The following is a 27,803-nucleotide window of genomic DNA, read 5'->3' on the forward strand; positions in this document are numbered from 1 at the left end:
GCGCTCACAAAGGCCCGATTCTGCTCTCCTTCTCCTGCTGCTCTTTTATTTTATTTATTTTTTTTATTATAGAGTCGCCCTAAGGCCGCGCTCTGTTTTGCAAACAGATTGACAACAATTGGTGTCCCTGCTGATTAAATAGGGCTGGAATTGTCCCAGCGAGTCAGTGTCAAAGTGCCTGCACCATACGGTGACTTCACACTGCATTAAAAACACTGATACTTCATTACAATCTCAGAGCGTTCATTGCTTTCATTGATAGAGATACGCGGTATGTCTCGCAATCAAAGTCAGCTCGAGGGAGAGAGGGGTGAGATCTTGAAGAAAGATTTGTTCCAGAGAACATCCTAACACCAAAGTAACCGCTATGCATGCATGATAAATAATTTGTAAGCAAGCTAAATGGATAAAGCTACATTAGACTAAATGCCACATGTAACTAAAACCAAGGTTACATTATCATGGAATTATATGTTTGCCAAATTTAGAAGAAAAATCCATACAAATGGCTCACTTGTATTTCTGATCATTCTTTGCTGGTAAGTGTAATTTCATTGTAAATTTAGTCTTTTTTTTTTTTTTTTAGTAATTTATGAAGAAATTGTTGACATTCTTTATGTTTTTCTTTTGTTTTCATTGCCAGTATACCTTCACACTGTCTGTATTTAAAGGCTTAACAGCTACAATGTTATCATCAGTCGTTATTTTGGCCATGATGTCCATAATTTCCCAGTTACCAAGTAACGGTGTTCTTACAACTTTGACCAAGCACAATGAAAATGTTGAAAGCACAAAATTCACTCTGTTTCAATGCAGCAAATAGCTAATGTCTAACTAGCAGCATCACTTTGTAACATCAGCAAGAAATACAAAAAAAAAAAAAAATAGTCTGCAGCTTATATATGAAGATCCCAAGCCACCAAGAAATCAAATAGAAAAGAAGACAATTTCATCATCTAGTAAAGACCTCACGTGTTTTGTAAATGAAACTGCATCGAGTTAGGTAGCTTGGCTAGCCAAGAAAGACCCTAGCTAATTGTCCAATAACTTTGTACAGATTATGTGCTTTTAACATGTTTTCATATGCACATTTGACCTTTTTTGCAGTAAAAATGCTTGATGCATTTTTGTGATGAAAATCCTGTCACATGACACAAAATGTGTACATTTTCACTAGTTTTTTCACATTTCAGGTATCGACATATGGCAAAGAGAAAAAAGTTTTGTCATTATTTGGATTTTTTATTTATTTTTGCCTAAATAAGAAACTATTTTTGAAGACTGTATCTAATGTTAACACGCACATAGCTTTGTAAGATTATCTCACTTGCTTTGTTAGTCCACATTTAGCATTATTCTAAAATGTGCAATTGTTTAAGTCATTAGAAATATATATAATTTTTTACATGTTATGTAGTCTAGTTTTTGCATGTCTGATTATGTCATAAACATCAAATATGACCTACACTAGCCTATCCGGCACACTCGGCATTTACGTATGACGTCATGTAAGACGTCCCATGTTTAGTTGATTGACTCGACCAGACCTCTATTATGTAAACGCAGACAAGATCAAGACACCTCATACATAGCATTAGACCTCTAACGTTCCAAAGCGAGAGTGAATCTGAAAGCATTTTCCCATCTTCATGATAATGAGAGGATTGGATGTGTACAGTGGATTTTTCATGGGAAGCTCTGGATGAAATTATATGTATCAGTAATAAACAGCTATGAAAACATTCTGTGATCACCAACCATGTTTCTACAGCCCTATAAATAAAATGGGATTTAAACCGTAAATAAGCTATGTACAGTAGTAGCATGATTCTCAAAGCGGAGACCAACAACCTCCAGGGTCTGTGAAACATATTCAGGGGTCTGTGATTAAATGTGTTTAAATGTAGTTACAGTGGTGGAACTCACAGCCCACAATTACATCAGTTGTATTATATTTATTATTATTGAGTTCACTGCAACTGAAGGGCAGTGGTGGCTCAACAGTTAAGGCTCTGGGTTACTGATCAGAAGGTCAGGGGTTGAGCAAGGCCCTTAACCCTCCCTGCTCCAGGGGCGCCGTATCATGGAATTTCACTGTGCTGTAATGTATATGTTACAAATAAAAGCTTTTTTCTTCTTCTGAAATCGAATGACAGAGCTTATAAAATGTGGTGTGTATATGTGATTGAGGATTAATATGAGGAATAGAAAGTTATACGATTCAAATAAATTGTCAAAATATTATTTTAGACATTTAAATAATAAGTCCTATTATTGTGTTAAAAGGGGCCCTGGCTGCAAAAAACAACAACAAAATAACAAAGCTAAAAAAAATTTAAAAAAACATTGAGAACCCCTGAGATATGAAAAGGCAGATGTCCAAGAACACGGTTAGTGATCACTGATATTTAAAAAAAAAATAATAATAATGTGATGCTTGTAACCAGCAACTTGTTATGAAAAGGAAACTGATTCAGGCATATCTCCATTTTACAGCAATTTATACACATCTAGGGCTTCACGCCTCTGCATCCCACACACGTTGTAAACCAGCGCCCTCTGTCGGACACATGATATAAATGTCCATGTCATACAGCTTTCAAAGTCGTCTGTGTCTGTGTCTGTGTTTGCTCTGGACACACAATGACATCAGTCTCGGTATAAACAGAATAGTGAGACTCTATTATAAGGCTGAAGCAACAATAATAATAATAATATTTTCCAAACTCCTGCTGCTTAAAGATTATAACAGGAACGAATCAAGATGGACAAGGACAGTTTCCAGCTTCACATATTCTCGATACTCAGGTGTATAGTTTTAATTCCATTGTTTTTATTCCATTTAAATCTCCTCAGAGTGATTAAACTTCTGCCACTGTAAAGACAATTAATCCGCTCAAACCCCAATAAACCTCAGTAAATATCCCTATGAGAAAAGGACCAGATGATTCTTTTGCATAAACATAATCACTTCTCTGCCATATGACAATTTACAGGTGAAAAAAAAAAAAAATACATGTTTAAATATTCATATATTTCGAACAGATAAATAAATAAACAAAACATATATATATATATATATATATATATATATATATATATATATATATATATATATATATATATATATATATATATATTAGGAATACAATACAACGACTTGTTCGTAGTTTGCACTTTTATTATTTATTATGATTACGTCTTTCAACCCCCCCCCCCCCCATTCTATTTATATTGTAATTATTATAATAGACCATCTTGCACTTTACATCTTTATGTGTCCGCTTATATGCATAAATAAATACCCAGGCTATATGAATAATAGAATTGTATGCATTCGTATAGGCTACAGAGTGTTATCGTTACACACTTTAATCAATTCTCTTTTGAGAAAGGGGTGTTTATGTGGGGGTGGGGTGGGGTGGGGTGGGTGGAGTTGGGTGGTGGCTCTGGGGCTGAAAATAGTCATTCATGTTCTGAATTTTACAACTATAACAAAAAAAAATGTCAATAGAAAACTCACAATAAAAGTTTTTTCTCTGGTATATTTACGAATATTCATTTATACTTTATTTATATAGCCTAGATATTTGTGTGTGTGTGTGTGTGTGTGTGTGTGTGTGTGTGTGTGTATGAGGAGAGAGAAAGAGATTTGTTCTATTTTGTATTTACCTATACTAGCTTATATTAAAATGTAACTTTAATTTTAGATTTTTTTTGTTTGTTTGTTTGTTTGTTTGTTTGTTTCGGCTGATTTAGATAGCCTGCATGTAGTATAACCCATTATCTGAAAATGTTAGGCTATACAGTGGTTATGTTTCTATCTGGGCGGTTTAATAGGCCTATCGATTAGATGAAAGATCATAAAGGGATTATAAGTGGTTTACCTAACTGCACAATTTACACACGCGTAATTATGGGATATTCACCTGAAAGCCCATGTGAGCAATATATTAGCGTTATTAATAAGTTTAGACATTTTTTTTATTATTATTATTTTTTACCAAGATTAGAAAAGGCTTCTAAGCACCTTAAATGGCTTGTGCCTGTGATCTTGGGAAACCTGGAGTCGGAAAGGGTCCGAAAACATGGATGAGCGCGGTGTAGGTTTTTTTTTATATTAAATAGAGCAGGTTTCTAAAAGAGAGAGGGGGGGGGGGGGTTGGGGTAATTAGGCTCCTCTAAACCATTTTCCCTCCTCATCATCTAATAAGGTGAAAGTGATTATTGCACAAAGAGATTAAAAAAAAAACCCTGACTTCCTTTATTATCATTCAAAATGCAATTGCATTCGGATTGACTTTCCTCCCATTAATCAGAGTAACGCGCTTTGAATCCATCTGCGCGGCTCATGGTATTGTTTTAGCCGCAGAAGAGCTTCGGCGCGTTCACACCTCGGCGCACACTAAAGGCGGCTTGGTTTCGGTGCCCGATGACCTTGACATGGATCACACGCAGCACTTCAAAGGCAGCGCGCGCGCAGAGGATCATCAAACGGCGCTGCAGTTTCTGTAAGTTTGGAAAGGAGCTTAATTAATAGGCTCGACATCAGCGAACCGAAGTCATTCCCTCCAAGGAGAGCAAGACCAGAGAGCAAGACCAGACCTCGGAGCTGTCTGTCCTCGGTCTCTCTCTCTCTCTCTCTCTCTGTTTTATTCCACTGGATCTGTTGGATTTATTCTTGTTGTTATTACTATGAAACAGCTGGTGTGCGGGATTTTATGCGTGGCGCTGTGGGTGCGCTCAGTGTCCGCCAGTGAGCGCGTCGGCAGGAAGCGCGGATCCGCTAAAGGACCGTACCCGCTCTACATGATGCACCTTTACCGGACTTTACTAGCCGGCGACGGGAAGAAATCAGCGGGGACTTCGAGCGCGGGAGTCGGATACGAACTTGCATCTCTGCACCACTCCGATTCAGTGCTCAGCCTCGTCGCCAAAAGTGAGTATTTATGTATTTTTATACTAACTAGCCTATATTTGAGGGTTTGGAACTAGACAGTATCACTGACAAACTTAATTTGGTCTTGAAGGTATTTTAATCTGGTTAAACGTTATTAGGATAGATGAAATATTTTCCGACCACATGACGCAGCGTCAGAGGGAAAAGTTTTTACGCACGATATGATTCTGCTTCTGTTAAAGCAGAGAACGACGCACATCCATCGCTTGCCAGCACTGGACTTGTTATTTCCCAAGTCGTTTCTTATGCTCAAAGTGTGTATTAGATACAAACTTCACGACGTCTGCTTAAAAGTGGGAATACACAATTAAACAATATGAGTCTTCGACTTTATTAACTGCGCCTGACTGCAGATGTGTGAAGGCTGTCTTCGGAATTGTTAACCCCCAAACATTAATTAAAGATCTTTACGCGTCTGGGTTTGCATTGTTTATGATGTTTGTGGCATGTCCTAATGTCTGGGTTTTTTGTTTGTTTGTTTGTTTTTTTAGGTTGCTACCAGGTGGGTGACAAGTGGGCGGTCACGTTTGACATGTCCTCCATCTCGGCGAGCGACGATGTGCGGCACTCAGAGCTGCGCCTGCGCCTCCCAGAGTTCTCCGCCTCTGAGCATCCCATGGTGGACATCTATCACGCTCCCAAAGGCGCCGAGGAGCGTCTTCACCTGGGTCGCATTGACAACGCGTCGAGCACGTCTACATCCTCACACTCCTCTTGGAGAGTCCTGAATATCACCCAGCTGCTGAAGAACTGGCTACACCAGGGGGGTCTGCCTCCCACCCAGGTACGCCTGGCTGACGGAGCACCCCAGGACCTTCAGCATGGCATCCAGCATCCGACAACCAACAGCGTCATGATGGTGGTTTACTCCAAGCAGATGAGGACAGAATCGTCTACGCTGATCCGGACAGCTGAGCACTCCAAGTATGTGGCTCAGGATCGGGCGCTGTCTGAGCCTGTGGCCCGGAGACACAAACGCAACCACCGGGCGCATAAGAGGGTGAGCGAGGCGGCAGGGGACAGTGCGGTCCCAGCTCTCACACAAGTTGAGGGTGAACAGAAGACCCTGTGCAAGAAGGTGGACATGTGGGTGGATTTTGACCAGATTGGTTGGAGCGAGTGGATTATTTATCCAAAGAGATACAACGCATACCGCTGTGAAGGTGACTGCCCTACACCGGTGGACGAGTCGTTCGCGCCAACGAATCACGCATACATGCAGGTAAGGAGAGGCAAACAAAAATGTATGCCTTGTGTCCAAAATGGTGCCCTAAATAGAGAATCCTTTGTCCTGCAAATTTTGTTTTCCCTGTCCCCAATGTTCCCATCTGACCCACCCATTCACCTTATTAACAGCCCTTCCTGAGTTGAAGTGTGGGTTAAAGCAGGGTGAACATTAAAATGTGCCCTAGGCTTATATATGACGTACGAATTGTCATTAATATTATGTTTTATAACTGGCTGCTATGTCAACCTTATCTCTTCTCATTGTTGATGTTAACTTCCATCTCTTTATCACAGAGCCTGTTGAAGCTACACCAACCGGACCGCGTCCCGTGTCCATCCTGTGTACCTACACGCCTGGCTCCTCTCTCCATGCTCTACTATGAGAACGGGAAGATGGTGATGAGGCATCACGAAGGCATGGTGGCAGGGGCATGCGGCTGCCACTGATCTGACTCTCCAAACACTCAGCCAAATCGACTTCAGCACTTACGGCGTCTTTACCAGCCCGTTCCCAACAACGAGAGACTGCCAGAGAACTTTAGCACTAAGCAGAGAGACGATGTAGAAACGTAGACAGCGCAGAAAGACATTTCTTCATTTCATCATTCAGGAAACATAGCCCTTTCATATACCAGCGACGGACGATTCGTTCCTTTTAAACGACTCATTTAAGTGAATCAATTATCACACATGAACCATTTTTTTCTCCCCCAAAGACAGCCATTTGATAATGCATCATGCTCAGGGTTTATAATTAGCCATTCGGACTGGCTAACAAATTTATAGATTCACTCGAACAGCTAGTTCAAAAGAATCGAGTCAGTTAAGTGAATCACTACACCGTGTTATACTTCTTAGAATAAATAACCGCTCCTATGAGTTAGAGACTCAGCAGCTAGAGCTATTTCCTCCAGTGCCTTGCTTTTCCTGTTTATAAACTGTATAATGGTTTAGCATATGGGATTTGGCAAGTGTAACGAAATATATTGTTATGAATATTTAGTAAATCTTGATTCTTATTCAAATGTTGCTTCTATTGAGTCATTATCACATCATCAGAAACCACTAAAGTCAAAAGATGAACGGATTCTCACTGCATTTTTTCCATGTTTGGATGAATCTTAGGGAAGGATTTATTCCTTAGATATTGTAAAAATTGACAAGATATACACAGTATAACCAAAACCATAAGGGGGGGGGGGGGGGGGGTGTTACATTTTGTTGATTGACACGTTAAGTGAAAAAGAAACAAATTCTTGATAAATTTTCCTTATAAAAAGATAACACCGTCATATGGGAAATGAAGTGTGGGGAAATGTTATTTGACTCTACACTGTAACACTCTCCAGCATGAGGTTTTAAAAAAAATAAAAAATAAAAAAAAAAATACAGAAAGAACCACTTCTCCTCCCAGTGGTCATGTTAGCAAACTACACACGCGGCAACAAAAAGTGTTTGGATTTCACACATCTTGAGCAGAGGCTTCCGCAGGAGCACTGGCATGCTCAAGGAGTAACCTAAGCGCATTTAAGCACAGCGGTGTGCGCCGGTGTTGAGACTCGATGGTAGATGTCTTGTGCGTGTCTGGAATGACAGCATTGATACAGAAATAATGGGGAGGGAAAACAACAGCAGATAATGAAAGAAGGTAGATGATGGGAGAAATCGGTTTCGTTCATCCTTATAGGACCGCCATCACCGTCATGTTGATGTTTGACGTTACTAGATGTCCATTTCAAACTGGGCGTCTTCACCTGGACAGAACAGACACAATAAATCGACATTATATTATGCATTACGTTAGCGTTAGCAGAGCCGATATTAACGGTAACTGTAATCCTGCATCATTTTCCATCAACGAAGAGCTGATGCGCGTTCGGTTCTCCTGTCAACACCACTGTATTGACAATTTTTATGAGCAATTTCCACTCCCAGAACAATTACAGCAGAAGGGCTACAGGCATCAGCATAAATGCAATATTTATTTCTGTTGAGTCCTCAGTAGCGCAGCTGCAAATCACAGATTTATATCGATTCATGCTTTCTAATACATTTTCACTTCTATGGTAATAGCTCACTCTCGGTTACCCACAGTTGCGTAATGGTTGATATGGTGAAGTTTTCTGCAAGGAGACATTTATTTAGCATTTACGGAAAGAGTCTGCGGTGTCGGTGCTTTGTAACAGCCAGACGTGAAGCTGTATTGAAGTTTTACAACACGGGGAAGTCTTCGGGACAGAGGTGTTTACGCGTTCTTCTTTACAACACGAGAGGCTGTTTATTTTTATTTTGTCTTACATAACATACGTGTATGATCTTATTAACAAGAGAGGGAAACGAGAAGCTGGTGAGGGAACGTATGACATAAGTGATAACAGGAAGTGGGGTTTTTTCCCCCACTCCTGTGAATATTACACAACGTGATATGTTGTCAGATTGCTGTAGTATATGAGGAATAAAACACTTCAGGGCATTGCTGTTATAGGAAAACAGTAACTCCACTTCATCATAATTATTTTCGTTGTCATATTTTGAGTCCAAATTATCACTATATATAAAGGATTTCTTTTTTTTTTCTTTTTTTTTCTCTTTTCTTTAAATGAAAGAATTTTTGGTAAAAGCACTTTAGCAACAACTACAAAACTCAAAGAGAAGTACTACAAATTACAAAGTGGTGATAAGAAAGAGGACCTAGGGCAAACGATAAGTCCAAATTAAACAAGTACATTTTTCATTTGTATTTCAAAACAGAGTACTACAGAGCTCAAGAGCAGTCCTCATTTTTAAAAAAAATATATATATTTGTATGATAAATATTTTGCAGGACGGAAGTTCTGAGAGAAGAATTCAGACCAATATGTGGTATATACTGTATGTGGTAGTTTACAGGACCCCTGAAAGTCGGAGTTTACCAGAAACTCAGAACATCTGATGAATATCTAAATCTCTGACTGACAAACTTTAATTTTCAATCAAAAGTACCCTAAAACTGTACTGTAACTAACGTAATAGTCCTATATAAAGTGCAAGCTGAGAGGACGAGACATACCCGTGGCCTTGTCCACAGGAGGGATGCTGCTGCTGCAGCTGACGCGCTCTCGAGGGTGGGTTTTGTTGTTTTTGGGAGGGCTGGTCACTCCGGGGATGTCAGGCAGGCAGCTGGGAGGCGTGTGGGCCAACGGGGAGCTGCGACAGTCCAGCAGGAACTTCCGGTCATAGATGATTCTGGTTCCTGCAGGGCCAAACAAAAGAGCTAAAATCAGTCCTGTGGTTAGTGAATACCTTTTATTACAGTTTTCCCCACTACGGTCAATTAAATAAAGACAAAAAATTAAAAAAGTATTCCATACAAATCCCTAAATCCTTGTGTTTAAGTACTTCATTTTCCACTCTCATATTGGAATGGGACTCTATACAATAAAAATGAGTACAGCTGTTTAGTGAAGTCGTTACCGAGAGCCTGTAAGTTACTGCAAGCTGAGATCTGTCTTACAGCAGATATTAGGTACCAACTGTATCAAATATATGTGCGCTATGAGTGAGCAAATAGAGTTACATTTTCCCCCCCAATAAAATAAATAGTCAAACATTTCTCAGTTCACTTATACCCATTTGGTGCTTTTTGGTTTGGCAAGGTTTACCACTGTATGGAAATAAACGAAAATAAAAGCAAAATGTTGTGTGAAGGGCACGCAGGCCTGAAAACGTGCTCATAAAACACTTCTCATTCACTGGTCAGAAACATGGAGATGGAGGAAGGTAAACACAACAAAAGGGCGCAGCATTTGCAGTGTTTAGTCGGTTTGAACGGAACCCTGGTGTGTTCTCACCTCAGAGCAGATCTTTAGGCAGGTGAGAACACAGCAATCACGCTCGGGTCCGAGTGTGTCTGAGTGAGGTGGTCTCGGGCCGCTCTAGCGAGAAAGCCATTCAATTCTGAATTGAACCTGCTCCAGGAAGTGACCAAACATGCTGTGTGTTTGGGTTGCAGCAACTTTGTGTAGAACTGAACCATGAAGTCCAAACTAAGCCAAAGAACAGAGCTGGAGTGCTACTGAAATGCCTGTGTTCTGAAGATTGGACTGCTGAATTAAGAGAAAATAACGTTTTAAACCAGATATTTATATAACTAGCTAATCCTTTATTTAGCATAGCCTCTGTGATTTGGTCAATTCCATGCAAACTCGGTAATGGTTTGTTTACAAGTATGACATGTACATTTTTTGCCCCCGGTAATGTTCCTGATGCAGATTTAGGTGCGAAAGCGCACATTACCTCATCTAAAACACTTCGCCTCATTATAACAACTTTTTTTTTTTTAGATCAAGACCAAAACTGTGTTAAGGCTGCTGTCCTCCAGGTCCTGACTGTGACACCGCCTTCAGGTGAGATACTGTCACATGACACTCAGACAACAGCTCTGCATGTCCCAACATGTCCAGAAGGTGTGTTAAACCACGGTACACACACACACACACACACACACACACACACACACACACACACACACACACACACACACACACCATGTTCAGCTTTTACAGATTCTTACAGCGTCTTGTCAGATACGGTGTTGCCAACATGGAGACTTCGTCGCTGGTATTTTGAACTTTTTAGTGAAGAAGAGTATTGCGACACATTGTCTGTCCATGTGTGCAATTCTTTGTTCCTCTTGGCAATATTTACAGCAATAAAAGCAAGTTACTCCTAAACTTCCTAACCGCTGAATACCATACTACTTAAGGAAATAGTTTGTGGTGAGGTGACCAAAAAAGTTACAACCTATTATTTTTTATTCTGATAAAAACTCTTCTTTTTTTTTATGCAAATGGTGACGATGTAAATTAGTTTATGGCATTGTCTGGTTAATTCTAGTGACTTCTTGAGCGTGCCTTCTCCTGAAGAGAGTCGGCTAGGTACAGCACGTTCTGGCTTTTACATTTTCTTATACAGTCTCTCCGCCAGCATCTGAATACTAGCCATGTTTACTATATAAACTAATAATATGACAAATCTAAATTGACTGCTCAAATCTTCCAAATACAAAAGTGGTTGGGAAGAGGGTGAAATGACTCAGCTAAGATGGTGAAAAATCCCCACAGAACTTAGTGATCACTGTTGGCTCTTTTAAAGGCTCTGGATAAAAGCAGCCGCTACATGAATAAACAGAAAACGTAGATAATTTTGACGGACCCGAGCAAGGTCATCAGGCATAGAATGGCCTGTAAGAACATGGTATCAGTCGTGTGGCTATCAGGCAGCTGAGTTCAGTGTCAGGCTTCCCACCTCCATCTCTCACACACGTCCTCAGGTCCTAATGTACCAGTAAATCAAAAACAATCTGACTTACAAGGCCAAACCTCCCGCATTTACAGCTGCTCAAATAAAATACCCAGCACAGATGTGCAAGAATCGAATCCTTGCGTTGACATCTGTGCGGAAAGCAAGTCGAGGGAGTGTGAAATGAAGGCATGAGAGTAAAGCAACACAAAACAGTTTGTTTACACCACGCAGGTTGTTATTCCACCGTTGCATCACCACAGTGAAGTCCACCAAAGCACTGTCCAAATTTATCACCGCTTATAGTGACACAGCACACCACAGGAGAATGTGAAGCCTATAAACAGATGAGCAGCTCATGCATGTATGACACCGCTTTACAAAAGTAGGTGCATTTATTTTGTGCACTCGTTTCATCCCATATTTCCTTCGAGACGAGATGACGCCAAATCTTCAGACAACCGCACAAGAACATGGTGGGTGGGAGGAAAAAACTGAAATACGCTCTTCCAATTATTTTCATGATCCTTAATATATGACGCATAAAATTTAGAAATAAATCCCCTGCACTGTGCAGAGTGAATTCTGTCGTGACCGGCACTGTATGAAATCCCACTCAGCTTAAGAGTCAGATCAGCGGTGCACGCAAGCTCAAACAGGTCGATCCAGACTTGTTTTCGGACACTACTGAGGCTGGGAGTTCAACATGGTGGGATTTTCCTAGATTTTCAATCCAACATCAAGATATACGGAGCACCTCGGTTTCAGAATCGGCGATTAAAATGTGCGTAACAATTGGTACGCCGTTAAACGATAAAATAATGATGCACAGATTTATTATTTTGCACATTTTGTTTACTTGCACTGTTAACAGTGTAGCCTACAAAAAACCACTGCCACTGGAAAGGTAGACTTTGCACTGAAACTGGATATTTATATTTTGCGTGTGGGTGTCGGCTGAAATGTATTACACCACACCTTCTTTGCAGCACAAATAAAACGCAATGACCAGAAACAGGTTTTGCTTTAACTATGGAAAATATGACTAGCCTATTACTTTATTCGAATTACTAGTAAAAATGCCTGGTGTATGTTTGCACAGTCAGGTCCATGAATATTTGTACACTGCAAAAGGTTATTATTTTAGCCGTCTACGAAAGCATATCGGAGTTGATCATAAACAATAAATATGAATTCAAATGATGAAGATGAGCTTAAACTGCAGACTTGCAGGTTTAATTTGAGGGTATTTTCATCCGAATCAGGTGAACAGTGGAGGAATTACACCACTATTCTGTGGGCTTCGCCCTTTTAATGGGCCAAAAGTAACTGGACAAACCAACAAGCATGAATTAAATTGTTATTTTTAATACTTGGTTGCAAATCCTTTGTAGTCAATGACCACAGACACCAATCAGTCTCTGGGTTTCTTCCGTGGTGATGCTCTGCTACGTCTTTACAGTAGCACAGTCTTCGGTTCCTGCTGGATCTTTGGTCAGGTGATTAACTTGGCCACTGCAGAACTTTTAACTTCTTTGCCTTAAAAAAAAAAAAATAATAAAGTCTTGGGTTGCTTTCAAAGATTGCTTCGGGTCACTGTCCATCTGCACTGTGAAGCGCCATCCGACTAGTTTTGAAGCATTCGGCTGCAACTTAGCACATGATATAACCCTGTACACTACAGAATTTTGTCAGGAGTCGAACATCAATAAATATAAGGGAAGCAGTTCCATTAGCAGTCATATATGCCCATGTCCTAGGATAAGGTCCTCGGATCATGAGAAGTTAGAATTAGGGTTCCTTTCTCCAAATTTTTTTCATGCCATTCCCCAGAAGTTGTCCTTGTTCTGTCTCAAGGGGTGTTGTTCCAGAACAGTACAGGTTGTTACACATTATTTGGCAAAGATCTAATCTGGTCTTTCTGTTCTTGAGGCTTGCCAATTGTTCATATCTTGTGTTAAAACCCTCTATATTTACTCTAATGACGTTCAGGCCTGCTTCCTGGAGTGTGTTCTTGATCTGGCCAACTGTTGAAGTTTTTCTTCACCAGGAAAAATAATTCTTCTGTCGTCCACCACAGTTGTTCTCTTAAATTACTTTTGGTCTCTTAAAATGGTGAGGGGCACATACAAAAAATGATTATTATTAGTAAAAGTAATTAATCAGCCAAGAACATTCCAGCCTTCAAATTTGGAGGTGGGGCAATGCAGTAACCATGGTAACTGAGGTAGTCCTTCATGCAAATCATGCAAGACCCTGTGACATCATCCTTACACTTGACCCTCAAAGACCTCATCCAAGCTACAGTATTGAACACGCTAGATATGTCGATAACTTTTAAGTACCTCCATGAAGTATTAACTGTATAATAATAATAATAATAATCACTAAATTATTTTATTTCCACATTATAGCTCAAGACTTGTTGACTATGCTCTGCAACAATCCTTCAGCGTAATATTGGACAGCTACATAACATACACCGTTATAGCTAGTGCAGTCACAAAACTTCAAACCTGACGGATAATGGCCTGCTTTCGCCGTTAGCTCGGCAGTGCCGGGATCGCAAACATTTAAACCTTATCCACTGAAGTGTAACTTATTCCTTAAAGAACACAAAGATCATAACGTTTTAGACCTTTCACTGGTGTTGCTCTCGAAGCTATTCGCTCTGTTGAAAAGCCTGCACGTGAACGGTTGGGCTATTCTCGGCTCTGAAGATTGCACGCAGGGTGAGAAAAGCTGCTCCTACCACCAGGCTTTGATGACAGCAGTTGCGTTCCAGTGTGCTGTAATCACTGAGCGTGTGTGAGAAATTGGACACAGGAACAAACGTAAAAGGACAGACAGGAGGAGAACATGCAAAACATGCAGCAGCTGTAAAGGACAATGATGTACAAAATTGAATAAAAAAAATAATAAGAAAGAAAAAGCAGGAATGATGCACGGAGGAGGGAGGGAGAAAGAGAGAGAGAGAGAGAGAGAGAGAGAGAGGAACTAACGCACCATAAACACAAACAATGTATGGGGCTGAACATGTGACAGTCACTTGTTGCATTAGATTAATACAGAATGCAACACTCCATCTTGTGCTGTTCTAGGAAAATAATCAACCACCAAATTACCACATGAAGTTGTTTGTTTTCCTAGAATGTGTTTTACGCCAAGTCATACCTTTTATCCATCTATAGTTTTATTTAACGTTTGGGAGCTTCTGTGAAACTTCCTGTTACAGTGTATGTTGTTATAACAGTCCCTCAGTAACTTCTTTCTCTTTCTCTCTCAAAAGTTAATTGTACAAACACAGCCTGTTGTGACACCGAGAAACCACACCATGTAAACCTGTCTGTAGTGAAGACTTTCAGGTTTCAAACAACAACTTCTTTACTTCTGACTGATACAAAGCGCTGATACTGGGGACTTCATCCATAAACGTTGAATAAACGTCTCCTTACAGGACACTTCACCAAATCAACGATGAAACACGTTTTTTAATTTATTTATAGTGAAGTGTCGATGGTACAGACCCCTGTGATTGAGACGTTACTACAGAAACGAGAACGAGTGCATTAATATACACCTGAGGTGAGGTGCTGCTGCTACTACAGAAAAATAAACACTTTCAGACTAATCAGAGGCGAGAATATTGAAGCTGTACCTCCGGGAGTGGTGCTAAACAGAGTTCCTCCAGGTGTGCTGGAATAATCATGGGGTAGATGGGCTGCGTCGCTGAGAATCACCCGTCTGGTGGCCGGGATGGCGCGGCTGCTGGTCGTCTGGCTGCTTAAGGACATCCTGAAGCCTGTTTAAATGCAACACTTTCACCGCTGTGCCTTTAACCCTAAACCACAAGCACAGCACCAACACCACAATTCCCAAAACTGCCTGTCAAACGTTTTACTAACTCGCCTGGAACCTGTGAGCTTATTAACAACCCACTTTCAAATCTGTTTACCTTCTCCGTCTTTTTTGTTTGTTTGTTTGTTTCAACCAAATACGATTACATATAAAATACAGAGATTTATATCATCTCATCCACGCGCTCACACTTACAAGCTAGCTAACCATCCACGCGCTCACACTTACAAGCTAGCGAACTATCCACGCGCCCACACTTACAAGCTAGCTAACTATGCTGACAACCACGTTCTCTCTCTCTTTCTCTCTCTCTCTTTCTTTCTTTCTTTCTTTCTTTCTCTCTCTCTCTCTCTCTCTCTCTCTCTCATTCATTCATTCATTCATTCATTCATTCACTCACTCACTCACTCACTCACTCACTCACATTCACACACATACCACATAACAACACAGGAAAGGGCTATTTAAAACAGCGACCGTGACGTCATCGTGGCGCCCGAATTATGCGTCAGGGGAATGCCAGAGCATGATGGGAAATGTAGGTTATTTAACAACATCCTTATAAAGCGCTACGTTTTTTTTAATCCACAAGTGTAGATTCTTGAAAACCCCTCCATCCTGTGCTCATGTTGTGAATGAATCTGAAATACCTTCTTTGTCCCTCCGCCTTTTCTTCAAAAGTCATTACATTAGCGAATACACGAAGTAACTTGAGTGTTCTGCAGTCCTTCTCTTTTTGCCCCTTCTGTAAAGCGATGATTTTGTTTGCACTAGTAAATTATTTAGTTATTCATTATTTATTATTGTTATTTATTTATTTTCATTTACTTTAATTTACGTACACTACGGAACATTGTAGACGTTTACTCGACTCCTGAACCAAACACCTTGTGGACCTTTCTGTCAAGCTTTCTATCTTGTATCTAACATAACAGAGTAAGCAAGCTAGCTACTGTATATTTCAAAGCAGTGATTTTTCCCAAATCATTTCATTATAATGGCTGTATTATTTTTTCCCAGAGTTTCTATCAATAATAGTGGAGAACAATCGTGACATGTGCAATGAACATAGAAGATTTACAATTTTTTTTTTATGTTTTTTTTTTTAAATTAAATTATTATTTTTGCTCCTCTGTGGACAGTCTGCTGGCTATTTTTGTAAATACTCTCTGACAGCATATTTTTTTCAGTTTGAACAGAAATATGGAAGAATTATATATTATATGGAAGAATGATAAATTTTGGAGCTCAGTGAGGTAATGTTTAGGTCGGGGTACAGGAGCAAACCGCTGATGAAAAAAACAAACTATCAAGGTATCTCCTATTTAAAAAAAAAAAAAAAGTGTTTTTGTGTATATCTCATACTAAATTGTTTCAGAAATGAAAACAAAATTTAAGATAAAACAAATCCAATACCAACTGGGCTTGTGTGAAAATGTATTTGCCCCCATAGTTACTAATTCCTCAAATCTATGAAACTGCATTCATAATGGGGTTCAGCTGGACTAGATGAAACCAGGCCTGATTACTGCAAACCCTGTTCATTCAATTCAACACTTTAATAGAACTTTTTCAACAGCTGTTCTTATGCAGTTCTTACCAACTATGACAAAGTTGTAAGAAACTCCAGAAATGATGAGGAAGAAGGTGATTGAAATACATCAGTCTGGGAAGGGTTGCAAAGCTATTTCAAAGACTCTGGGACTCCAAAGGACTACTACATTTCCATTATCTCCAAATGGAAAAACTCGGCACAGTAGTGAACCGTCCCAGAAGTGGTCGACCTTCCAAAATTCCTCCAAGAGCACAGCAATGGTTCATCCTGGAAGTCACAAAAGAGTGGCGAAACAAAAACCACTGCTAACCCAGAAGAACATTAAGGCTCATCTGAATATTACCAAAACACACCTTGATGACCTTCAAATCTTTTGGGAGAATGTCCTATGGACTGATGAGTTGAAAGTGGAACTGTTTGGAAGACAGGGGTCCCGTTACATCTGGCGTAAACCAAACACAGAATTCCACAAAAAGAACATCATACCTATGGTCAAGCATGGTGGTGGAAGTGTGATGGTGTGGGGATGCTTTGCTGCTTCAGGGCCTGGGCAACCTGCAATAATTGAGGGAAACATGAATTCTTCTCAGATTTGCACCCCATCCAGGGTGTCCCCCGCCTTGTGCCCCATGCCTCCTGGGATAGGCTCCAGGTTCTCCACGACCCAGTAAGGATAAGCGGTACAGAAAATGGATGGATGCATGGATGAATGAATTCTACTCTCATCCAGAATATCCTAAAGGAGAATGTCTGGTCTTCAGTCCGTAAGTTGAAACTTAAGCGTAACTGGATTATGCAGCAAGGCAATGATCCAAAGCATAGGAATAAATCCTAGAAGTAAGTGAAAGTAAATAAGCACCATGTTCTGTCTACTTTTCAGGCATAAACAGTAAGCCATATCTTTGGCAAAAGATTAGTCTTGTTACTTTTACCTCAGCTCCTCCACCAGTGATAAATGTAGGAACCTAAAAGCATTAATAAACATTTGTTTATAATAATGTTTTGCTTGGGCTGTCACAATTGTATTTGAAAGTATAATAATACATAATTTGAGAGGTGAACCAGCAACACAAACCAATAGGCAAGAGAAACAACAGCTGTTTCGCCTCTCATTCACCCTCTTGCATGGATCAAATCGATGTTGTGGCAATTGGGAACTTGGGAGTGCTCTTGGGAGTGCTCTGGGATGGCTCTGCCATGACTTACTCATACATTGTCAAACATACACCGATATATTTTATTTCACATTAACAAACTCAAAACATTCTACATTTACCTTGACAGAAAGCAAGAAGGGCGCACGGTGGCTTAGTTCTTAGCACGTTCGCCTCACACCTCCAGGGTCGGTGGTTCAATTCCCACCGTGGCCTTGTGTGTGGAGTTTGCATGTTCTCCCCGTGCTGCAGGGGTTTCCTCCGGGTACTCCGGTTTCCTCCCCCAGTCCAAAGACATGCATGGTAGGCTGATTGGCATGTCCAAAGTGTCCGTAGTGTATGAATGGGTGCTTGCCTTGTGCCCGATGCTCCCTGGGATAGGCTCCAGGCTTCCCCGTGACCCTGAAGGAAGGATAAGCGGTATAGAAGATGGATGGATGGATGGAGAAAGCAAGGAGAAAATCAGCTTTTCTTTTAAGTGGGGAAATTAGTGAAGATAAGAGCACTGACTGAAACATTACTGAAGTGAGATGGGGAAGCGGGCGGGACTGTCAGTCATTCAAGATTCACTCATCTGCGTTTTTTACTATTTAAAAAAATAGACTTCTGTTTTTGGGAAATTATCGTGTGATAATATCCCAGCGTACTCTGATGTTCAAATGTGGAGCTCCTACACAAAATCGGTAAAGGTTCACCGGTCTGCCCAGTCTGACACAATCATTTAAATATTTCTTTTTTGGTATATCTCACCCTTCACCCTCATCCAACTACCCCACAGTGTGAATACCTCTGGTCTATATTGTTCTTAAAGTCAGTCAGATCTGAGTAATCTGTCTAGTCCTAGAAGTAAGTGAAAGACCGATCTCTAGTTATCGGAAGCGTTTGGTTGCAGTTATTGCTGATAAAGGTGGCACAACAAGTTTAAGGGGGCAATTAGTTTTTCACACGGGTGATAAGTTTTGGATAACTTTCAATAAAAAAATAACAATAATAAAAACTGTATTGTGTGTTTACTCAGGTTACTAAAACTGTTTAGTATGAGACATACACAAAAAAAACCAGAAGAAATCAGAATACGTTTTCACAGTACTGTAAAAAAATATATATATATAATAAAATAAAAAATAATGATTTAAATAAATAAATATCATTTTGAAACAAGAATTGACCCTGATCAGGATAAAACAGTTCCTGACAGCGAATGAGCGATCGATATAAACTAAGAGAAGTCATCCAAAAAGTATAATTAAACAGAAACTCGAATGAAAGTTGAAAATTATTTTAAAATAAAAAAAAATAATCATTTTAAAAATCCAAAGTGTAATAACACTGACAAGACACTTACACGACACCAGACCACATCCAGTATGTCACATGTTTCTTTATTAATTTCTGTAAATGGTCTGAGCTGGTGTGCAGGATAAATGAACTATACATATCCTTATGTCAGAATGAATCTGATTAAAAGGCTTGTATACATATTCAGATTTTATTTTGTTTTTTCCTCTCCATAACAATAAAAAAAAGAAAAGAAAACAAGTTCAAAGCTACAAAGCCTCTACATTCCCCATGTTCATGTATGGGCATGTTCTTGTTTTCGCTAATACGCTTAAAATACATCCATAACAATTCTAATAAGGGTGCATAGCATTCTAATCAATGTAGATAATTAGATTTCTTGTCATATATTTGTACATATATTCTTTATTTAAAAACATATTTTCTGTGCATGTGCGCAGTTGCATTCCTTAGTACAGAGTAATATGATATTGCGTTAATATTGTCATTTATCCACTCTAAAGGAGTACAGGTAAACTCTAGGGTTTGAACAGTAACATTTTACATAAACTGGTCATAATACACTGTAATGGTAACGTCCTTGCGTATTTATTTAGTGGGTGCCCTTTTTTAAAAAGGACACAATGTCCTCAGTAACACTCCCCCCCCCCCCAACACCCCAACACATTCTTCGCACTTCAGTGGCCTGTCCGCTAATAACAAATCTGGATGTTATGGATCTCATTTTATCATAACATAGTTGCTGCACATCACCTCACACCCCAACGTCCCCAAACATCTATAGACAGTCGTACTATCAGAATGATCCCCACTGAACCCCGTCAGTAACTGATGCTCAGGTACAATTTTAATTCCCTGAAAATAAACAACGTAAATATTTACTCACTGGAACAGTTTGACAAAACAGCAAATTTACACATTGTTTCCCCTTTGATCCAAACGCAGTCTATCAGATAAGACATGTTCGGTGTCCAACATGTCCGAGTCTAATGTAGCTAACAAGTAATGGAAGTCTATTACAACCCAAAATCGTTTGTTCGTTGTCGTAAATGCTCACCTTAATCTTTATATAATTGCTTCAAACAGATTTTTAAGATTTATTATCTAAATATATTAAATTGATTATGCAAAAACAGCAGGGAAAGTAAGTCTTTAATAACACATTTAAACGGGAATGTTATTTCAGCTCAATCATTACAATTTTGCTAATTTGGCAGGGTCTTGAAGGCACAAAGATAAAGTGGGCTAAGGAAAAAGTTATTCTACTTGTCCAAGATCTCTTGACTAGGAAAAAAAAACAAATAAAATGCCCCTTTCAATTCAACAAGTATTCCTATTTGTATACTTGGGATGGTCTCCTCAACCCCAAGACCAGCCAGTGATGTCAGAACAACATGGGTTCACACAACAGCATCAACAGTAAACAAAGTAGTACTTCTTACCTTTAAACAAGTTACGCTGTCTATACAAGTTTTTGCTGTAGATAAATCAACAGACAAACATATTCACTTCTTAAAACTATAACACTGACTATACAGTTCACTGTGTTGAAGAGGTAAATATACATCACATGCTCATCACAGTTATCTGGCTCGCATGTTGCTAACCAAAGATAAACATGGACATATCTGTGGGTTTTCTCCCACTCTGTAGCATAGACTCAGTTCCCACTTACTGTTTCTGGGGTAAGTCGAATGCAGCATAACCTCCTAAATACGTTCTACTTTGCACCCCCTTTCCAATAGGGAACAATTCCTACATAAAAACCCTTTGTGGACACGTTCACACCTATTAGTCTGCTTTTCCAAATCCCATTCAAAGTGAAATTGATACTTTGATCATTCTGCTATTTTGTTTTAGTTCCCCACTGCACATAATCAAAACCAATGGCTGAACACGTCCTCGTAAAACAGGTCAAAAATACTGTGATGGAAAAATATAAGCAAGCCTTTAGCGTGTGCGCATGGTCAGAAAAATCACCCGATGACGAGATAATTACATACCTATCTAGTATAAAATGTTTTATAGAGCATATCTGGGTCACTTCACGTCATCCCTTTCTCACTGAAATCAAACCCTACTATAGTTCACATACATTGACCTCATTTGGCTGATGGTTTTATCTAAAGCAGGTTATACTTGAGACGGACTACGACAGAGCTGTTGAAGGCTACAGGTCCAACACTGGCATACTGATGCTGCTGGGATTTGATCTCATGACCTTTTGACCAGCATCCCAATGCCTTAGCCACTGACCTACCACTGCCCATTTGGAAGATAACCATGACCATCTATCTCAGATGCTCTCAGAAATGAACGTGACCGCTGTGTTCTCACATGTGTTCAAACAGACTAAATGCTACATATGTGAAAGTATTCTAAGGGTTTCTGCAAAAGGACAAATTGAAGAACCCTTAAGAGTGCATAAAGTCCCCAATGTTCAGCTGGATGACAGGAAGCCCCACTGTGTCCTAAACCACACCTGAGTGACATCACTGAAGAACTGGAAGTGGGAAATATTTAAACAAAAAAACGTTCATTACTTGTGAGCATCATTACCATCAAAGCTTGTTGGACACTATAAATATCCTGACTACATTTGGTGCGAGGGGGAAATTGTGTGAAGTCGATTTCTCGACGAACCGCTACGTTATAATTCAGTTATGTACGTTACATGAGTTCTAGAGAGTATTTAGACAACTGACTGTGGAAAAAAGTGGAAGAAAAAAAAAATCATTGGTTAAAACATAAAACCTGAGTGAATTTTAAAGAGTCAGTAGGATTAGAGTGAGCAGAGGTATGGGGTATAGAGAATACGGGTTTCACTCGCCCACAGGAAAAAAAATCTTTACCAATAAATATACAATCACTGCTTTTTCATTACTGACATATTCACGGATTATTTACTTTGCATCAATACAGTCATTCATTCATTCATTCATTCATTCTTGTAGTCATTCATGCCAAAGAGTCATAAATATATACTTTAAAACCTCTAATTTTTTTCTCTTTAGAACACAAATAACATATAAGATATGTGTGCTACATTTGAAGTGAGTCTGTCAGACGTCAATCAAGCGTCAAAGCTTGCAGCTTTCAGACAGCGGCCCTGGAGTTTCGACAAACGTCACACTCTTGCACACGGTGCAACTTTAATACTCATAATGTCTATTTATACTCATATGTAATGTATATACTCATATTATATCAATTGAGTCGCATAGAAATGCTACTAGGGTAAACACTGAAAACACACACACACACACACACACACACACAAATGCCAAACTGCCACCATGATATTAATATTATTTGATATTATTGCTTTGGTAGTCGAAGCATAAATAGTTTCAGTCTGATTGGGAATTTGTGCATGAACATAAAAATAAAGACAATTAAGGATGCGCACAGATGTGTTAGCTATTTACTGTAAATTAAAATGTATTTGTGTATGTGTGTGTATGTGTGTGTGTGTGTGATATATAAAACCAAAAGAGGACAGACAGTTTGTCACAGTTCAGGGGTCAATTAATATCAAGGTGGACGATCACAGTGCTGTCTGTATAGATTTGAATCTGTCTGTGCTTTACTGTACACCTAAAAGGATAAGTTTAAGTGTTCAATTTCTTTAAAAATATATTTAAATGCCATCCTGTGTCAGATGCATCGCACCAGCTGTAACTCAGAGTGTAATCAGTAAGGGTGCAAATCGGATCAAACACCCTGGAAACGTAGAATGCACATGAACAGGACAGCAAGATGAAAGCATCGTAATGTGCTACATCATTCACCAGGAGTCCGTAGTGGGCGGGGCTTTAAAAGAGGCGGAGCTACAGATGCACATAGAGTAGAAGGTAGAGGAGATATTGAGTGGGTGCTTCCCAGTGCTCTAACTGATGCCTCCTTGATTAGTCAGTTTCTTAAGGATGTATCAATTGTTTAAACATCTCAGGTAAGGAAAGAGGCTTCCAGATCAAGTATATAAAAAACAATTATGTCCAATAAATGATACAGAAACAAGAAGTAAAAGAAGTTATAAAGTATCATATGTATACTTCTATAGGCTAATATGTGACAAAGGGACAAAGTAATTACGTTACTGAGGCTTCATTGAGCAATTCCCCTGTCCATGTTTCCTTTTCGTGCAGCCTTCCCTTGGGTCCGTACAGGGGGGTGTCAAAACATTAGGAATGGAAGCAAGGAAAGGAAATGAGGAAGCACAGATTTTAATAAACGGGAAGCAGAAGAGAGAGAGACAGAGAGAGAGAGAGAGAGAGAGAGAGAGAGAGAGAGAGAGAGTGAACGAGAGAGAGAGGGGAGAGAAAGAGAGAGAGAGAGGAAGAAAAAGAGAGAGGGTGAGAGAGAGAAAGAGAGGGAGAGAAAGAGAGAGAGAGAGGAAGAGAGCGAGAGAGGGAGAGAAGGTGAGAGAGAGAGAGGGTGAGGGAGAGGTAGAGAGAGAGGGAGAGAGAGAAAGAAAGAGTGAGAGAGGGTGAGAGAGAGGTAGAGAGAGAGAGAAAGAGAGAGTGAGAGAGGGTGAGAGAGAGAGTGAGAGAGAGAAAGAGAGAGTGAGAGAGGGTGAGAGAGAGTGAGAGAGAGAAAGAGAGAGTGAGAGAGAGTGAGAGAGAGGTAGAGAGAGAGAGTGAGAGAGAGAAAGAGAGAGTGAGAGAGGGTGAGAGAGAGGTAGAGAGAGAGTGAGAGAGAGGTAGAGAGAGAGAGAGCAAGAGAGAGAGAGAGTAATTTTCAGAGACATTTCTCAGTCAAAGGTCCTACAATATGTTTGCAATCAAAGTGCTTCTGCAACTATAAGAGGTGAAACCTGTTGATGTTTGATTTGAGATGTTTACATGTAGAACATTCACTCCATGGGGTTTTAATAGGGATGGCCGACATGCAACGGGTGATGTCATGCGGCCCGGTTATTTTTCTATAACAGCACACCCCGACGTCTTTTATTCCTCTCATAAAACAACCATTTGCCAACAATTAAAACGTCTTAAACTACAGAACGGCACATCATACTCCTTTTATATGCTGTGGAACATCCACGAAACATTCACGTCCCTGTTCTCGCTTAGGTTATAGCACCTAACTGTTGTTCTCTCGCCAGTCACAATTTCTTCTCTTTTTTGAAGTTAATAAGACGGAAAAAAAAAAGACAGCTTGCCATATTACAGACAAACCGCAAAGACATAACTCCTCTGCCATGAAGATTTCCTCGTGTGGGGGAAAATTTAAAGTTACATGTTTATCTCTAAATAAACGTCTTCCTTACGCAAAATAACACTGTATCGCTTATGATTTTTAACCGATTTATATAGTGTGTCCAACTGCACATCCCTGTGAATGAGCTGTTACCGTGGAAACAATACCATATTAGAACGAGCGCATTAATATAAACCAGCTGCACTATTGTCAGAGCTGCTGTTATAAACAATTAATCAACATCTTCTGACCAATCAGAATGGAGAATGTAACAGCACTGCGGTATAAGACTATATAATATTAATTATGTCAATACACACACACACACACACACACACACACACACACAGTACACCTCCTCTCACTTTGCCTAATTTTGAGCAGCGATTACTTTCACCTCAGCTTTAGGAGCACTTTGCTTACACAGATTATAAAGGATTTTTGGCTGAAAATGTTCTGTTTTTATCTGAATATGCAATTTTTCTCCTATCCTCTACATATTACTGAGTACACATACATACAGCATGTCTCTAATAGTAGGGACCATTGGGCACTGTTGTGCTGGCACACAGAGACCAACAACAACAACAAAAAACCCCACAACCTCCAGCTGGAGAACCCGATTTCTCGAAATATTCCCACTACACGGGGGGATCCTCTGATTTCTCCTGGAAGTGACAGAATCATGGAGGACTGTTTAAGGAAACACAAACACATTTCACAACGAAGAACAAAAGTCCATAATCACACACACACACACACATACGCACGCACACACAGTAGGCTTGTTCTCAATCTCCTTCACACACCACACTCAAGAAAAAAGTGTCACAGCAGAAAAAACAACATTCAGCAGCCGGAAGCAAGTACACATGCATTATATACGGACACACACTCACACACACACACACACACACACACACACACACACACACACACACACGACAACGTTCGCATAGCATAGAGTGCATATATCACATATAAGAACAGGATAAAGGGCCTGTGGAGATGAAGCACTGATGGGTTCAGCGTAAACTTTGTGCTGTGTTGTGTTGTCAGACTGTTGTTGTTGTTTTATTTTTTTTTAAAATTTGGCTGTGTTGTTCTAAATCCTTCGATTCTCCCCCGATCCTGCGACGGCCCTTTTCCTCGTCCAGTTTTTAGTTGATAGATAATGACAGCTCAAAGGTCATAGGTCATGCACCAGCAGTCGATCATGCGTTTACAGTTGACAGGAAGCACTTTTTGTTGTTTTTTTTTTTTTTCTTAGTTTTTTTTTTTTCCATGAACTTTTATACAAAAAAAGATCATGCCCTAAGCTAGTTGTCCTGTTTTAATCACTGTTGTTAAAAATGTTACAAAAGTACAGGTAGATCTCCTTAGTTTTCTCCTCCATTTTCTCAAGTGGTCATTTCTGTTGTTGTTGTTTTGTTGTTTTTTTTTTGTCGTTTGTTTTTTGTTTTTTCGTGTGTTGGTGGTGTCATGGTTCATTTTCATTCGCCGCCTCCCATTTTCTTCCCATCGTCTCTCCTCTCATGCCCCTCTCGTCTCGTTCTGTCTCCCAAATGTATTTGGGTGAAGGATGGTTTGGCAGTGAACGTCCGGCCCTGGAGGACAGCAGGAGAGAATAAAAAAAAAAATAGAAAATAAATACACATTATAAAAAGAAGCATGTCATCATGCTGACCTGAAAATCAAACCCTGATTGATGTCCAAGTTACAGGTGAATAATTCTCACATGTTGTCACCTTTGTACTTATATATTATGTGCATTTTTTTTATCCTGTGCTGTTGAATTCTGGAATATGCTTCTGGTCAGAAGGTGTCGATTAGGGAAGGAATAATTGCCAACGGGGCCGTTGAATTATTAGAACAATAACGCACACTCCCCGCACATTCGGGGGGTGAATACTTTTCTAATAATTCAATTTATTACGCATCCTATCCCTCCATTGCTAATTCCAAAACATCTTTGTAGAGGCTTGAGCCACTGATATGCAGTTACTGGAGTGAGAGAAAGACTTTCTTTTTCAATTATTCTGTACATAGTGCCTTTATATTGTCCTTCATTTGTACGTTTATGTACACTGTTTGCGCTATTTAAAAAAAATGATCTATTAGTATTTATGACAGCAGTGCAGCTACAAATCCCAGATTTATACTGTTACCAAGGGAAAAACCTATAATTGTTGACATGGTGAAGTTCTCACTAAGGAGACTGGTAACATTTATTAAATGAGTCTCCGGTGTCAGTGCTTTGTAACAGTCAGATAAAGCTGTAAATATAAGTGGTCTGATCCAGGAAAGTCTTCAGGACATGACAAGCTGCGTGTTTTTTTGACTCTTCACTACAGTCGACACCCGGAGTGAATGAGCAGCAATTAAAAGCAGGTATAACTCCGGCCTAATCCAATCTACTGTTCAGAAAGACAGTAAACGCACCGGGACGTATAAAAATAACTTCAGACATTTTTCAGAAGCAGTTTTGATGAAGCCATAACTCAGGATTAAGACTCAGGTCCTGCTCTGTCTATCCCATACCTTTAGGACAGTGTGTGTTAGTTTCAGTGCTTTATACTCCTCAGACTGGCGTGCTTCACTGCCTGCACTCCTCTCTTCACATCCACACCCAGCTAGAGCAGGGAAGGAGGGAAGGAGGAGGAGGAGGAGAGGAAAGAAGACCTCAGAAACACTGATTCAATCCCTCTAAAGCAGGGGTGTCAAACTCATATTCTGCCCGGGCCACATCGGTATTTTTGTCAGCCCTTGATGGGCCATAATGTAAGACTATTCATTTTATATATATATATATATATATATTATTTTATTTATTTTTTTAAAGGATTCAACCCCCTAGAATGTATCAGGTTTATTAAGTATTAACCACACATATTCATCCTGTCATTATACTACTGCAAGCTCATGTACCCTCACTGTAAATTTTCAATATCAGTGTCTTTAATGAGGACACAACTGACTTATAACTGGCCTTCACCTGTGAAATATTAAACCAGCTCCAATTTTCTGGAGAAAAAACACCTCAGTTGAACTTTCATTGAAGACTGAGGGGCATTCTAAGGAATGAAGACTGAAGACTGAGGGGCATTCTAAGGAGTGAAGACTGAAGACTGAGGGGCATTCTAAGGAAGTAAAAGATAAAGTAATAGAATTTCATAACTAAGGTGTGAAATTATATCTAAAAAGGTTGGACATCCCAATAAAAACTGTTGGATCAATAGTGAATAAGTGGAAGCTGTATCACACTACC

General features: G+C 39.7%; 3 protein-coding genes across 5 annotated transcripts in view; 1 reads left to right on the forward strand and 2 right to left on the reverse strand.

Moving 5' to 3' along the window:
* The first annotated feature begins 4,498 nt into the window (after window positions 1-4,498).
* ndr1 (nodal-related 1) lies at window positions 4,499-6,634 on the forward strand. The gene is made up of 3 exons (XM_053649213.1): window positions 4,499-4,939; window positions 5,452-6,182; window positions 6,482-6,634. The coding sequence occupies exons 1-3, from the start codon at window positions 4,696-4,698 to the stop codon at window positions 6,632-6,634; spliced, it is 1,128 nt and encodes a 375-aa protein (XP_053505188.1). The 5' UTR covers window positions 4,499-4,695.
* Window positions 6,635-7,235: 601 nt separating this feature from the next.
* Window positions 7,236-15,805, reverse strand: eif4ebp1 (eukaryotic translation initiation factor 4E binding protein 1). Of its 3 annotated transcripts, none has more exons than XM_053649211.1 (4): window positions 15,764-15,805; window positions 15,126-15,269; window positions 9,237-9,419; window positions 7,236-7,941 (listed from the first exon to the last, which is right to left on the reverse strand). In XM_053649211.1, exons 2-4 carry the CDS (start codon window positions 15,259-15,261, stop codon window positions 7,910-7,912), a joined length of 351 nt encoding a protein of 116 aa, XP_053505186.1. In that variant the 5' UTR covers window positions 15,262-15,269; window positions 15,764-15,805; the 3' UTR covers window positions 7,236-7,909. The 3 variants fall into 3 exon arrangements, with proteins under 3 accessions (XP_053505186.1, XP_053505187.1, XP_053505185.1); XM_053649212.1 differs by having other exon boundaries at window positions 15,554-15,764; XM_053649210.1 differs by lacking the exon at window positions 15,764-15,805 and adding an exon at window positions 15,423-15,757 and having other exon boundaries at window positions 7,237-7,941.
* A 10,223-nt stretch (window positions 15,806-26,028) lies between these two features.
* ank1b (ankyrin 1, erythrocytic b) overlaps window positions 26,029-27,803 on the reverse strand; it is an 80,422-nt gene continuing 78,647 nt past the window's right edge. The window contains exon 42 of the mRNA XM_053649440.1: window positions 26,029-26,142. Within this exon, the coding sequence (XP_053505415.1) occupies window positions 26,029-26,142 (114 nt within the window). The remainder of the gene's footprint in view (window positions 26,143-27,803) is intronic.

The sequence above is a fragment of the Ictalurus furcatus genome, chromosome 18, assembly GCF_023375685.1.
Source record: "Ictalurus furcatus strain D&B chromosome 18, Billie_1.0, whole genome shotgun sequence".
NCBI lineage: Eukaryota > Metazoa > Chordata > Actinopteri > Siluriformes > Ictaluridae > Ictalurus > Ictalurus furcatus.

Excerpts from the sequence above, each read along its gene's own strand:
- ndr1 (XM_053649213.1), top strand. The coding sequence starts at position 4,696 with ATGAAACAGCTGGTGTGCGGGATTTTATGCGTGGCGCTGTGGGTGCGC. Across the intron at positions 4,940-5,451 it reads GCTCAGCCTCGTCGCCAAAA|GTTGCTACCAGGTGGGTGAC; the intron begins GTGAGTATTTAT and ends TTGTTTTTTTAG. Across the intron at positions 6,183-6,481 it reads CGAATCACGCATACATGCAG|AGCCTGTTGAAGCTACACCA; the intron begins GTAAGGAGAGGC and ends TCTTTATCACAG.
- eif4ebp1 (XM_053649211.1), bottom strand. The coding sequence starts at position 15,261 with ATGTCCTTAAGCAGCCAGACGACCAGCAGCCGCGCCATCCCGGCCACC. Across the intron at positions 9,420-15,125 it reads GTTTAGCACCACTCCCGGAG|GAACCAGAATCATCTATGAC; the intron begins GTACAGCTTCAA and ends TTGGCCCTGCAG. Across the intron at positions 7,942-9,236 it reads TCCTGTGGACAAGGCCACGG|GTGAAGACGCCCAGTTTGAA; the intron begins GTATGTCTCGTC and ends TGTTCTGTCCAG.